At 37.5% G+C, this 16,010-nt stretch overlaps 1 protein-coding gene across 1 annotated transcript in view; it reads right to left on the bottom strand.

Annotated features, from left to right (window-relative positions):
* The window catches only part of URI1 (URI1 prefoldin like chaperone), a 41,720-nt gene that overhangs the window by 14,322 nt on the left and 11,388 nt on the right, over positions 1-16,010 (bottom strand). The window contains exons 2-4 of the mRNA XM_051805523.1: positions 15,687-15,721; positions 11,574-11,652; positions 9,146-9,281 (exon numbers count right to left, since the gene is read on the bottom strand). Coding sequence (XP_051661483.1) covers positions 9,146-9,281; positions 11,574-11,652; positions 15,687-15,721 — 250 coding nt within the window. The remainder of the gene's footprint in view (positions 1-9,145; positions 9,282-11,573; positions 11,653-15,686; positions 15,722-16,010) is intronic.

Raw genomic sequence — 16,010 nt, 5'->3', positions numbered from 1 at the left:
AATACAAGAAGATGTCTCATACAATACTATGAAGGAGGGAAAGAGATCCTCTCTAACACAGGGTCATCAAAGTCACACTCCAAGAAACTTTTTTAAGCAAGAGCTCACTCCATGAATCTGGCTACCTCCTGCCTCAGCACTGCTTTTCTTCATTAATGATCTGTGATCACCAGTACTGTAGCAAATAAAAAAACCTCATACACCCCAAATTATTTATTTTCACAGTATAGAAGTATGGTAGAGCATCCTGCTCTTCCCATTCTACAGAGAGGAATGTGTAATGAGGGACAACAACCACAAAATATTCCAGTTGAAAAATCACTTTCAAAACAATTCTCAGTATTTTTACTCTTAACTCTCCTTTTGCCTGTTACTTTAATATTTAATTAAGTATCTCTCTGGTCTTGAGGCAAATCCTAAAAAGTTTTAAGTCCATACACAGCTACTCCCCATACAGTTTTCTGGCTAGGGCATGCAGTAGTAAATGTTTCAGAGATTGTATTTCATAAAATGATAGGCCTTTCAGATAAGGATGTGTGAAAATATACTAATAACCACGAAATTATTACAAAATGCCTTTAAGTAGACAAAATGAGTTTGTACTTGTACTTACAAAATAAAATCTTAGTGACTCAGACTTCTACAAACAGGTTCAGATTCTTTCTCTCCCTCCACACATGCAGAAGAGAGAATTATGCATGAAACAGCCAAGGGAAAACAACTACCACTAACTGTGGGATTACTCTCATCCTAATTTTATCAGATGCAGTATTGTATGCTTTTCTCCTTGTTGATACCTCACAGTATCTCAAATACAATTCCTTTAAAATGTATTACTTGCAGTAAATAGCTTAGAAAAAATTTTACGCATTTTGGAAAAGGCTATTCAAGCAAAGCCCACCCTTTCCAACAAGAAGCACAGCTCAGACTTTTGGAGTATTTCAAAAGCATTAACCTTTAAACCAAACAGTGACCTATGTGTCAAATGTGCAGTCATCTCCATTAGTTAGGCTGTTTCTAAGAAATAGCTTAAGATTATTCTATGAAAAAAGCTCTGCATTTGCATTTCCTCCTGGATGAAATACCATTTACAAGAAGTATTTGATGTCTCGAGCAGTGCCAACACAGACCCATCAGAGGACACAGCTCCTTCCATACACAGTTGGGGTCCTGCTCCCCTCACACAACTCCTTTGAGAGCTGCCTCATCCTCCATCACACACAGCAGCTCTTATTATCAGTTAATTCATACAAACATCATTCACAGTTCCTTTGGTGTATAATGCACCTCCAAAGTCCAAATAAAAGAGAGGTGGTGATAGTTTTCCTACAAAATGCTCCCACCTGTGCCTTCAGCCCTTGAAGGTAGTCTCAGTATTCATAAGCATCTTGTTGGGATCGATTTTTGTCAAGTTGTTATCTTACATTCATAGTAAACGTTGTGCTCAGCTGTTTCTTAAACACCACGAGTGTCTCACTCATTGCCTGCATATCTAAATATTGTTCAACAGCCATCCAGGTTATGCTGCTTCTGGAGCACCAGGCTGTGATGCTGCTTTTCAGATGGGAGCACGCTGGTTTGCTCCGTTAGGTAAGGACACTGAGCGGTTACACACAGTGTTTTACTTTAAAATGCTGTACAAGCATTAACTAATCTGTGAGGGAGGTAAGAGTTACTCTCTCCTATTTTACAGATGAAGAAACAGACAGTTTAAGTGACTTGCCCCAGGCCACACAGCACAGCAGCGGACAGCTGGGATTACATGACACTCCATCCCGGTGTCCCCACTCAGCCCCACCAGGTTGCTCACCTTGCCCTGCCAGCAGAAAACCGAGGTTCCTGCCTGGTCAAAGGAGAGACTTTCCCTTGGTCAGGCCCTTCAGCAAAGAAGGGGCCTCCTGGAAAAAGGCTCATTCACCCAACTGGAGGGCAAGCTCAGGGTTTCGTGTTTTAAACTTGCCACTGCACACTCTAAAAGCCTCCAAGATAATTCACTGAATTTTGAAATGCACAGTAACTACTGAGAAACAAGTCACTCTACAAACTACAGGGGGTTTTTTATTAATTGAGACCCCCATAAAAATATCAGTAGAATAAGAGAGGCTCCACAGTCTCCTCCTCTTACTACCCCGTGGTTTAAGCTTCTTAGAGCCTTTTAAGACGGATTGAACCAGAGGCTGTTGTCCAACTTTGTCACATCCAATAATCTGAGCAAAGTCTGACATGGCTTTCAGGTGAACCCGTGTAGTTCCTATTTCCATGTCTCAGCTAAACCACTTGGAAAGACAGTTCAGCCCCACAGACCAGCCAGGGCCTCCAGGACTGTTTTCCAGAACTGCCAAAAGGAAAAGGTATTTGAACCAGAAATCAGGATATGTAGATTTCCTCTACACAGCAGCATTTGAATATTTCCAGGCAGCAAGATCTCTTTACATTTAGATCACTCCTTCCCAGCTCCCTTATTAGTCTAAAAGGACTTGACTGGATTTCCTACACCACGATTAGTCATTTTTAAGAAGCAGCCCTCTCCTTGCTACAAATACACTGGTAGAGGAGAAAATAATTGGGGAACACATTTCATATTGTTGAAATGAAGTCCACCGAAACCAGATTTTACACGACATGACAACGTACTAATGCCAAACTGACACAAATTCTCATCTATGCGTTTTGGCTTTAATGGGTTAATTAGCCTGGCTGGATACAAATTTTAATTATCTGAGTTTGACATTAATGTCCTTGGAGTGTTGTCTATAAGGATTTGGGGAATCATAGACATTATTTTAGTTACTTCTGGAAACTGTGTGTTACACTGGGATTTAAATAGTAAGAACAGACAAGAATAGTGAGAACAGGTTGATCTATTTTGAAAAGTCAGACTTTGTGAAACAGGACAAACTGAGATGAAGCTGAAGCCTAGTGCACCTCACTAGGTTCTGTTAGCCTTCAGGGGAGTCTCATGGATATATAACAGAAAAAACACACAAAAGTTAGGAAATAATCTCCTTTGAGGATAGGTGATGGGACAGAAATTTTAAATTAAGTATAACAAAGAATTCTGTATGCAATTGAGATTTAGAGTCAGGATCTTCTCGCAGCCCAACACAATTTCTCAAGTAAAAGGTAACCAGGGTTAATACAGTTATACCCAGAGTGTTGATACAGGCCAGGGAACAACCACCTACCTCTGTTACTGACTCAGTTCCTCCAGAGCGAGAACCTGGAGGTACAACCTGAAGGCAGTACTTCAACAGCTGGCATTTTCCACCATGGAAATGCTGGGCTGCCACCATCCCACTCCAGGTGCAGAAGGGAAGTTACATGGGAGACCCACAGAACAGCATTTTGCATGCAGAATCCAATCAGCAATTTCTAGCCCAATTATTACAGACCCCTGAACAAAACAAGAATGCCTCTATCATGCAGTCTGTTAACAGACCATGTTAATGGTACTGAGGCTGGAGGTGAAGTATCATACAAACCAATGCACATGCTCCACTCCTGAATTCCTTTGGAGATGGAAGGTATTTCCTTGCAAAAGTACAAACACTACAGCACAACTGCAAGTACTATTAATGGGTTGAGTTTACAGTGTGCTGTTTGAAGTGCATTACTTATTTTCTTGCTTTTAAGGGTCTGAATAAGTAGATCAATCATCTGAGGATTTTTAAATGTATTTCAATAAATATATATTTAATAAGCAACGGAATTTTTTGTGGCCAATCATTTTCCAACAAACTATCACAGGCTACTTGAAACAAGTAAGATCTGCAGTTCTGCAGAAAGCAGGATCTGCTAAAAGCTTTTCAAAACACCCTTCTCTGTTTTTTTACTCTTTCCTGTTCATTTTTCTAGAAATGGATTTAAGAGTTAAAAGAGAATGATGGCTCTTTGTGTATATGGATTTAAGCTCTCTTTGTACTTGCAACAAGACACATAAATTCATTCCTTATAACAGCAACTGCACTAGTCTTTTAAAATGCAATGCAATCCTTTGTGCAGGAACTTTGCATCATTTAAAGACAATTTTCATTCTGTTTTCCATGCTCCCTTGGTATCAAAACCAAAGTCATTTGGATTTTCTTCTGTAAAAATTTGTATAGGCAATTTGGCCTTAGGAACACTAAGTAAATGCACCACATTTCTCTCTTAGGTTCACACACCTATGTAATTGCTAGAATTATGTGAATATATTTGAATTCCTCCTAAATGAAGAAGGGTGGCATTCAGATAACTCCTCTGTTGTCCAGTAAAAACTGTGAAAAGGTAAGGGTTTCTTTGGATCACAGTATGTAAAAGTTAGGGAAAGGAGTCTATGCTTCTTACTTTCTTCTACTGTGTTCTGGTTAAAATACCCAGGCCGTGGTCCTGTGAGAAACCAAACACCTCCTGGGAACTGCAGAGCAAATTTAGAGCACTTAGCACTCCACCGAATCAGCTCCTACCTTAACAAGGGTAAGGAAGGAACTGATGGAGGTTATCAAACTAAAAAGTGATAATCGCAAAAAATGGTTAAAAAAAAGTTCAAAAGCACAGTGAGGCAGAATTCTCTGGCATGCACGAAAAAGAGCAGAAATTATTTTTTTTTTTAATAAAGAAAAGCAATGGCTAAATTTCTTTGTAACACTGCCTGCACTTTTTGTTCTTTACCCCCAAAAATATGAGTAGGCAAGTTGTGCTACATTCTTTAGAATATTAAGGAAGTTATTTTCACCCTTGGATGAAAAACTGAAACCTCTAAAGGCCTCACTCATTCACAGATGGGAAATGGAAAGCCTTCCTATCATGTATTTTGGAGACAATATCCTTTTTTTCTGGAAATGCTGATAAGGAACAAATTCAAACTGGTCCTCATCCTCCCGGATCATCTTATTAAAAACAATGGTATCTTTTAAACCCTGTATACCAAGCTATCGGTCAATTTTGATTGACACAAATATTTGTATTAAAGGTTACATACTGCAATTTACAATTGGGTACTATCACAATACTGTATGTTAATGTAATCAGTATTTTCATTTCATGAATTCATTTGCAGCATGACACTGCAAGGGTATTCTTACATATACTGAAGACACAATCGCTAAGTAGTTCAACAATTCTCCTTTAAGTGGGATTTTTTTTTTAATCTGATAAATTTTTAACACAATAAAACCACTCCTAGTTCTGTGTGCATGTTTTAATTTCCCACTTTTTAAAGTGTTTAGACACTTGGAATACCTAGCATACTGAATTAATCCACAAATATTTACAAGAAAAATCTATTTAATTTTTTTCTATAGTAACTACCACAGGGACTATTGTAATGAAAAATTTCCCATCTTAAAGAATTAATGCGATTACTGATATAGAGAAAAAATGTAATTTATATCATCACAAACACGTAAAAGATATAATCCCATATTCACAAAAAGAATCTTTATTTCCTCTTTGAATACTGAGACAATACAGTCTTGCCTTGAGGAGAACAGAAATATTATGAAGTACCTTAAGCAAGATAATTGTAGGAGAAAAAAAAGTACAATTGCATTATTGTTGTGCTAAACTGTGACATACTTAAAAAGCTAATTTCTTTTATTTTAATGGAATTTGGTGTGCATATCCTTTAATCTACTTCACTATTTCTTCACATTTTTACACACAAACATATGTGTTAAGTGTTTTCCATTATCTGTACTACCTGGTTTATCAAACTGCAATGATTTTAAAACAATTAAAAATATGTTTGGTAATTCCATAAACTTCATTAGATTTATTAACAGTTTGGGGAGTTACTAAACCTCTCAAATGTCAAAAATATGCACAGCAAATCAAAGATCTACTGCAACTCAAATATTATTCAAGAAAACGTGATCAATATTTTATGAAAAAGTAACATTTGACATGAGTGACTGTCCCAAATTTTACCAAATCCATTTCAACCAATCACAGTGCTGAACAGTTTGCATCTAAATCAAAAGCTAAGCATACACAAATGTATCCCCAAAATACAGCTTTCTACAGCTATGTCAGTTAAAGTGCATTCAAAATTCAGTACAGTCACCCTTCAATTATTCCTTTCAATTAAATAAATTTTAACCAAGAAGTTAATCTGCTGTGGCTGGGCATTTCTCTATTCCACAGAAGCAAACATTTTTTCACTCGTTCTCCTTTAAAAAGCAAATTTAACAAAACTACTAAGACAAAAAGGATGACCTAATTAGTGCTAAGTAATATTTAAAGCTTTTATATATAGTACACTCTTATTGCTACCCCTAACTTCCAAGGCTTTATACTCACTGATATTGTTTGATTTATCTGGCACTACTGCTGCTTAAGCATGCAAATTCATATTCTCCATTCTTGCATGCATCCAACACACACAGAAGGAATATAACTGTGAAGGAAATGTCCTGTGAGCCTTGATTAAATTAACTGTTGGGGCACTGATGTGCTCAAAGGCCAGAGGTCTCCAGTGGGCAGACCCACGTCAGATTAGTCAAAGGCAATAACGAAAACTCCTCAGAACCAGCGAGAAAAAAATTCAGAACTGAGTTAGAGGAATCTCTTACCCTTTTCTACCTAAGAGCCAGTCCCAATAGAAAACTTAAACCCTGAACAGATGCTCTCCCACTTCTCACCATTCAGGAGAGTGAGACACACGAGATATGACATGCAATGAAAATGCGTGTCTTGTATTTATTTCCTTATATCTCCTAATTTCTGGTAAAGCACTGAATTACCAGTGCTGTACTAATTAAGTTCATTTCAGTTATCTGAACAGATTTGACCAGCTACTTATGAAAAAACACCCATCTAAATTAAATAGAGTAGTATTAGATAAAAAAAAAAAAATGTAGGTCACTGAAGAAGCAAACCATCAACAAATATTGCCAGCTTTATTTCGGCATGAGCCTTTCTTTGCTCTGTTCAGACCCCAATTCCTATATATCAAAAGCCTTTAAGCACACACTGGCCTTAAGCACATGCTTAAAAAGCTTTGCTGTGTGAGGACCTTCCCCCTGGAGCACTGGACGCTGGGGACTGCTGGCAGTGTAATCCCCTGCACTGAGCGTGCCCTCCTTTCCAGCGGGTGTGACCTACTCACAGAATTTATGTCCAAAACAAAAAGATTATGTGCTAAAAATCAAATCACGTCGTGTCAACGTAATGGTAATGCCCAATATGCCCTGTAAACTGTGAAGAGCCTCTGCTCACAAAATGCCAGTGAAATCAGAAGCCATACCTGGGAAAATAACTCCAGTGCAATAAATACACAAAAGAGACTCAAAACTAACACTTGTCAAACATCAGTCTTGCACATTTGTGCCAAAAGCAGCCAATTCATATTATACAGCAGTGTCCTACAGGTCTTTCACATACTGTTTTTCAGATTAGAACAAACTAATAAAATCTCCAGTATTCTTCTCTAAGTTGCATTAATTTAGTATGAAAAGGGTTTAAAGAGTTTAAGTCAGTTGTTTTTTTTTAAGGGAGAAAAGTATATCTAGGGAAGAAGTATCTTTTTTTCAGAATCATACGTACTAATATGTTTTTTATCATCCCAAACTGAAAACAGTCCTTTAAAAAAAAAGTTTTTAGTTAATATCAGTGTTTTGGAGCCTCCCACTGGCAGCCATCACACAGCTGAAGTGAACTATCAGCTGAATGGAGGCTTTATATCCAGTATCAATGTCTATTTTGCTTTAAAAGAAATTAGTATTTCTGAGTTTGTATTTTAAATGCAATTTAAAAGATCATAAAGGAAAGAATCCAGCATTTATTGTGTGTCTCCCAGCAGACTACTTAATGTTCAAACATCTACTATGCAAAGGTCAAATGATTTCACTGAATATAACAGTGACAAAAATATTCTGCAGCATGGAAAAAAATATCAGATGACCAAGGAAAAAGATGTGGATCTGAGATCTCATAAGAGTCACAATAAATAATGTAGATTCAGTTCAGTAAGAAAGAAAATTGCAAAGTTGTGCCATGAGAACCAGATTAAGAAAGATAATAGGTAAAATATACAAATCACACAATTTTGACAGTGCTCTTCATAAAGGAATATTATAAAGTAATACAGGAAATGAATTTTTATAGAACAACACCAACTTTTCTTACACAGATATTGCCTGTACAAAATTGAAAAAAAAAAACTTATTCAGATGGGGAAGCTCCAGGGTGTTCTGCTGCAGGCAGCAACATGGACAGCTGAAGTCAAACAAAAATTCAGTGTAAATAGTTGTGGTAGTTGTAAAATACATGGGGCAAAGCTGCAGTGAGCACTCACTCAGGAATGAGACAGACTACAGGTAAAACCAATATGAAAAAAATCAACTCAAATGCTTATCTGAAGCAAACAGCAAAGGCTAATAGGCACCAATTTATTTTCCATTTTGTTGTGCTTTTCCTTCTTTGACATTTACAGCAAATATTTTAGGCTCTCATTCTTTCCAACACAAAGAGGTTGCAAAGTGTGCCATGCACAGCACTTGCTGGTAGTCCTGGCTCTTCAAAGCCAAGATCTCACCACCAGCTAAAAAGAGCTGGGAACAAACCCAGGAACTGCCTGTCTGCCTCTGTGATGTGCTGCTCCCTAAGATGAATTTGGTAGTGATCAACTGCACTTGAACTGGGGAGATCCAGTGGATCACTCCACACCAATGGACAGGAATGTCAAGGGCAGGAAGCAGAAATACAGCTGAGCAGCAAGTGAGAAAAAAAACCCAACAGGCAGGAGGAAAGTATGTATAGAGGGAGAAGAAAGCTGGAAAATTATACAGACAAAAAAGCCCAACCAAAACAGAGGACAAGGCAGCAAAGAAATAAGAAACGAGATAAGGGAACAGAATATAGGGAATAAGCTAACTAAGTAAAAAAGCACTACATGGTGTCCACTTTCTGGAAGAGAACACAGCATTTGTCACATTAAAGAAAAGTGAAAGGTGCTTTTTAGTTTGGTTTAGCCTTTCTAATTAGAAGTATTCAGTCAACTGTCAAGTAAAGACGGAAAATAAGGTGTTAAATTGATATTACAGTTCAATGAGACTCCTGTTTGTGAGTTCATCAAAAAAAGTGAACAGTGTAGATGTCACTAATTTTATATATCAATACAAAGATACATCCTTTTGACTATTAAATTATTCAGAAGCATACATACGTTTTTTTCTGTGCTCAACCAGCTCAATAGCCTGCTTTGCTGAGCATTTTGAAAACCAGTTGTCCCCAAGCAGAACAGTGACCTCATTGGTGTGGACAAGCTTTCCTGGCATGAAGGCAAGAGGACCAAAAGGTACCTGTCAAAGACACAGAAGAAACTGCTCAAAATCACTAATGAAAATAAAATGTAGACAGTCATACATGTCTTGGTTTTTTTTTTAAAAAGTAAAATATAGAGTTTAAAAGAAAATTCTGCAGAAGTTATTTAATGACTAACCCTTCAGAAGTATTCAAATGACAAGATCCATTTGAACTTAGTATTGTACTTACAAAATCTGAAAAGTTGTATTTCACCAGACAAGTTGTTCTGTGACATAAAACTATAGTATAGCTGAATGCTCACATGGAAAACAAATTCACTTAATGCAAACATATCAACCTTGATAATACAAATATTATCATTTGAGTTACTTATTTGCTACATGCAGACTACATTAATTTCCTAATTGCCTGATTAGGTTTGCCAAAATTTTTAAAATACTTGAACAGGTATGGCCAATTCAGAGTTGCTTTTCTCAGTATCTGTCCTGCTAATATTAAGTACTCTACAAACTCTGTGGGGCTATTAGCAGGACCACAGACAGTGCTTAATGTCACTCTGCTGTGTTACTCAACAGTTTACAGACCTCAACCTCCCAGTGATGCTCCAACATCACTCATCCTGTAACAGCTCTCCAGGCACACGGACAACAGATAAAAGCGGAACACTTCAGACAGGAGTACACTGGTAATAAACACATTTTATAACTTTATAGGTGCTTCTTAAAACGTGTTGGCCCCATTTTAACATGTATTGTAAAGTCATAAAACCAGTGCCCTGTACATAAGACACCTTCTACCAGCCACACTTTACAGACAGGGCTTGGGCAAGTCCTATGGCTGAGGAGGAGCTCTGGCCATCCTCATCCCTGTCCCCTGCACTATTCCCTGGCATCTGACCCTCAGGTCACCTGCCTGGCTGCTTTTGGGCTTCCATCAAAGAGATCAGGAGACCAAAATACAATTAAATTTAAAATGGATGAGGCAAAAAGGTAAGAAACACATCCACATCAAGTTTTTCTTAGGGTAGAAAGAGATCCGTCTCCGACAGTTTATTCCTGCTTTATTCCTCTGGCTCCTTTTTTATTTCCTTACAGCCACTTGCTTTCTCATCATGTTTGTGCTGAAGCAGAGCACCTGGCCTAGTGGGTCTGTCTCCTTTGAAAGCAATCTTCCCTAGCTTCAATATCCAGGAGGGTACCAATGCTTGAAACAGTTCTCCAGCAGGCAGGACCCTGATGTTAAGACTATGCAGAATGTGTTCTTCCTACACGTGTACTCTCCTTGACTTGGTTTTAAAGTAGCAGACTGCACCAGTTGCCTGTTCACTCTTTCTCCAAAATGATGAAAGCAAAATTGAAAACATATGAAAATATTTGGCTAACAGGATAGGAACTATTTATATACATTTAAAATAACAGATGTGAGTTGATATTGCTCCTTTAACTAGAATAAGCTCTATCAAGCTTTTTTTAAAAAGAGGGGGGTTTCTGTGCTTTGAAACAACACAATCTTTTTGCTTTACATCATGTGGCCACACGTACATACATGATAAATGGATTACACAAATAAAATCCAGAGCTGTATCATCAGCACAGGAAAGGGAAACACTTCTTTTTCCCACATGCTAAGTGTACTCCAACGCCTTCTTACTAACAACCCAACTCTACATCTGAGCCAGACTGCCAAGGAAGACAGCAGTCAGGCACTGTGTGCTGAAATCAGCCACTCAGTTATGTACAGGACAACTTCCCTCCCTTCAAAGATGTATCTTGAATTGAACCGGAGAGGGGAAGAGGGAAAAAAGAAAGAGAGAGAAGCCAATTTGTACAAAATTCTGGTGAGCTCAAGCCAACAAGGCAAATTTTACACAGGGAGCTGTGCAGTTGTTAGGGAAGATTCAAAGCACCAGAAAAAGATCGCTATGTCAATAGGAAGATCGGTGGAACAAAAATTAGCAGCACCTTTTTATGTAAAAATCAATGTTCTAGGGTTTATTTCCATGAATCAGGAAACACTACGGCCACTTTCTTCTCAGGAAATGACTAAGTACCGTAATTCAGTCATAATTATAGTTTTCTATACAATAGATTTACATATCAAACATGTCAGGTTTTGTGTTAAGCATTTATGTCATCAGCTCTCAGTTGTCAGTAACACTGTGATTTATAATGGATTTCAAAGAAAAGAGAAAGAAACAAAAGCAAAGGTTTCACTATTATCATAATAAATGTAACATTACTAAGCAGTAACACCTCACCAGCAGTGCAGGCACCCCATTACTAACAGTTCTAGCCCATTTTCTTGTGTGACCTCTACACTTTACATACCATGATATCATAGGACAGTTTGTCAGGCAATGTATGGAGTCGTTCCTGAAGAGCTTCATAATCGCTCTCCACCTTCTTCCTGTTTGACAAATTCAAATTGATTCCATTTCAGAGATAAAGTACAAAGTTAATGCTTTTTCTGCTAGAAAATCAACAACACAAGAAAAATAAACTACTTTACTCTTAAACACATGCAGTTGATAGATTAATAACTTATTTATAAAAGACATGGGATGACAAACATAATAGCTGGGTTATTTTCTAATAATGTGTATTAAGATAGGTACATGATTCTTTTAGTTTGTGCATGTCTCTTTCTGAATTTGAACTTTCCATGGTACAAAGAATCAGTTCTTTCACTAGGATCTCACATATCTCACTCCAGATTCAAATTAGAGTTATAACACCACCAACATCTAGAAAAATAACTGAAAATCCAGTTTATATTTTATAAGAGGCAAATTCTTCAAAGTATCAGTTGTAATAAAGAACTCATGACCTCGGTTTGAACTGAATTAATCGGCAACACTTTAATTAATTCTGATTTTCACATGAACTTCATGTTCCTATCAAGAGTCAACATTCCTGAAAGATGGTTCCACCACCGGGATTATGTCCCATCTTCAGCCCCTGACAAGGGACAATACAGGTGAGGAGTGTCCCTTCTGCTACTTCTCTATCCAAAATGTAAATAAGGCTCACACTACATGTTGCTACTCAGGAGAGAAATGGCTTGGGGAACTGAGACAAAGTATTCCCAGGGCAGACACCTGGTTCTTCACAGGACTTTGCAAGATACAGCATTTCAGTGGCTGCAGGGATTTTCCTTTGTGTGCAAAACAAGGAACTACACTCCCTCCAAAAAAAAGCCTTATGTTGTGAAGACATTCTTAAACACCCAAATTTGTCTGGAAAAAGTCTTTTAATGGACCACTGCCATTCTGAAGATGGTCAGAAATCAGCTCCTGCATGAAGGAGCTGGCATATAAATGTCAGGTTTGATGATATTGTTTACTTGTACTTCAAAATAGTAAACATATATATGGCAGTAAATTCTGCAATAAAAGGCAACTGAAAGCACGGAGCAGCACATTAACAACGCTGACCCAAGATGCAAATTACAGGTTTTCTGGGGATGATTCAGGAAAGCAATCTATAAATGTGCTGAAAAATGAATGTCATAGTTGATAACACAACTCTCAAAATATTACCATCGATTTTCTCAGATTCATAAGCTGAGTGAAATCTTTTTCAGCATTCGTTATGAAAAATTATCTGATACTCTTATGTTTTGACTCATTTGCTTCACAGTTTAACTTAGGTGTAATCATCCTACTTTATACCTATTTAAAGTTGCTGAACTCGTCCCGAAAAAAAATTAATTTAGGCTTTTATGTCATTTGGACATTAAAAATGTATTCCACAGAAGTGATTTACAAAAGATGCTTGCTACTGCTTTGCTCTGACAGAAGATTTCTCCCAGACATTTTAGGCAAGTTTCTCTGTCCATTGCCCACATCAGAGTGAAAATATAATTCACTTCCTTCAAAGGGGAAGGACAAACTCATGAATCTTAACAAAAATCACTGAGATGTTTTGGGGGAGGAAGGAACATAATGACAACTTGGTGTCAACAATAACAATCAATTACTTAATGCTGTTTACAGAGTCCAGCCTTTGCCTCAGAGAGATCTGGATCTGAGAAATGGACTCCAACTACTCACTGAAAAACAAACACAATCCTGTCCCATGTCTCAAATGATAGAGAGAGAAGCCTCCATGGCAAGAGAATGGAATGAAAATTCCCCCATTTGCAGCAGAATTAAACATTCCCATCATTTCATGGCTGAAAGTCACTCAACATTTCTTCATTAATCTGAAAAGAAGACACTGCCTTTAAGGTCTGACTGCTGCCCATTACTGAACAATCTGAAATCAGGAGAAATCAGCTGCCACAAAAGCCATGTTGCTTTGGAGAGCAAAGCATTCTGCTTTTTTCAGTGGGACTGCTGCCCTTTGCTGAGCAAAGCTCCACCACGGGAATCTCTAAAAGCAGGGCCACATCCTGAACTGGACCACCAAGATAAAATTAAAATTAATCCTTTCAATTAATTGGCCTGAGAGAACATTACTTAAGGAAGGAAGCTGACCTCCCTCCTTACCTACAGCTGATGGTCTCACAGGCTCTGGGGTGTGCCAGTGCTACACTCTGTCCCAGGAAATGAAGAACTAAAGTGAACAGGGAGGAATAATCCTGGGACTACAGCTATGAACATACCCCTAGCAGGGGAAATGCATGTCTAGATATTTAATCCCATACCAGACCCATTACTGGATTCATGCTTTAGAAATATACTTCAAAAAGTGCACTGAAAAAATTAAAAAGAAAATAATTTAATGGAAATATATTGAAGCTGAGCATTTTAAAACCCTATTGTTATTCACCCAATTCTATTTAACATTCTTCTGTGTCACTGACTACTTAAAAGGTCTTCTATGAACAAATTACTCAGTTGAAACAAGAGCACTCAGCTCTTGCACAATCAAGACCTAAATAAGGGTACTAAATTTTAAATAATTTTTTATAAAGTGAAGATTGTACGGATGCTGCGCAAACTGCTTTTCTATATAAAAGATATCAGTAAGTTAGGTTGTTCTTTAGACATTCTATGCCCAAAGCCCCCAAGGTCATGGGGTCATGACCAGAGTTTGCACAAAAGCAAACACAGGAGGCAACTTCTCCTTCCACAGCCAAGCCTCCCAACCCGCTCCACAAACCTCTGCCATTTTAAAAGGGGAAATAATTGTCACAACTTTCCAAACTTTTAAAAATCTGCTCAAATTCCAAGGCTTTCTGTCAAACAGTTTATTTCTGAAAAATATTGTCTCTCAGTGAAAGAATGTCCATGCAGAATTTCATGTGGGACCAAACAGGTACAGACACTGCAAAGCTCCTGAGAAAGTGCATGTGCTGGAGATATTCTGCCTGCCTTCACCACAGCAGCACCAGTAGGCACTTCAATAATATTTCCCTTATTGAAAATTAATGCAGCCTCTGAATTTTAAGCATAAATGAAACATATTAGTTTTAGATTATTTTTGCGAGCCAATAGTCAGAATTTAATATGATGATGTGTATAGATTGCCTTGATTTTTTTTCCCTCTTATCCAGGGCTTGCAGCCTATGTGCATTTAAACTAAAAACATTTGATACACACTAAATATAAATTATTTGCTTGGAGATCTTTCAGGCATGAAGAAAAAGCCTCTTAAAATAAATTTAAAATATTATATGCTTGATGGTGTATAACCAAAGGTTTAATCTCACCACTAAAGGGGCAGTTGCTGTGATTCTGCAATAACCCTGCAGACAATAATCAAGACAGCTCCTGTTGTTCTCTCAGTAAAATCATGGTAAACACAGCATGGATATATCGTAATTTGATATCTGTAAGATCAACTGTTATATCTCACAGTAACTCATAATATAAGATTTCATTCACCATTAAATGTACATTTTCCTCAGATGCCATACAAAACTATTATTTACTAGGCATGTTTTCTATTAACCATAGATTGCCAACAGAGAAAAAAGTGCCCAGAGATAATTTTTTTACATAACAAACCATTTCTTTTAAGTATTAAAAACTAAAATTTGGCACATTCTTTACTGGGGAGGGGGGAGAGGGAACAATGAAACATTACTTTCATGTTGTGTTAGCACATGAAGGGGAGCAAGCAGAATTTCCCTACTTGCTCCACAGTTAGAAAACAACAAGAATAATTCTACCCTAGGAGCACTTTTTCACCAATCAGGCAAATTCAGCACTCATCCCACAAGGTTACTTGGGAAAAAATGACAAATGAGATGGGTATTTAAGGCAGAAGTATAAACACTAAAGCTCACTGTATCTGTGATTTAATGACATCAGTGAGAAATATATACATTTTAAAGAGAGTGCATTGCAACAATTCTGAGCTATCACTAACTATAATCCCCAAAACATGCTAGCAGGATTTGACTCTCATCTGAATAAATAGCAGTACTTTACTAAAATATAACTAGGTTACTCATCAGTATTTTAGGCATGTAATCAAACATTTTCTACTTACCAGTGCTGGATTTTTTCTTGGCAGCTAGTGACCACCTGTCATTAAAACAGATAACTACTCATGAAAAAAACAAGGCTAAGCACACAGCTGCAATGTCAATGCATCAGAAACTAGAACAGTAGCTTTACAGATTTGGTGGTGCCTCTATATACATTTTTATTTGTCAAGGTAAAGGCATGTGAATGGTCGTTCTTAAGCAGCACACTTTATCACACACTAATGCAGAGTGATAACCACAGAAAAAAATTACAGCTTTTCACTCCATATTTTGGTACAATACCTGCTCCATAACTATTACGTGACACACCATCTGAGATAAGTAGC

This window comes from Manacus candei, unplaced genomic scaffold (assembly GCF_025592945.1).
Source record: "Manacus candei isolate 608988 ecotype Guabito, Panama unplaced genomic scaffold, ASM2559294v1 h1tg000065l, whole genome shotgun sequence".
Taxonomy (NCBI): Eukaryota; Metazoa; Chordata; class Aves; order Passeriformes; family Pipridae; genus Manacus; species Manacus candei.
Note: the sequence above shows the minus strand (reverse complement) of the source record. Positions and strands in the feature narration are given on the sequence as shown.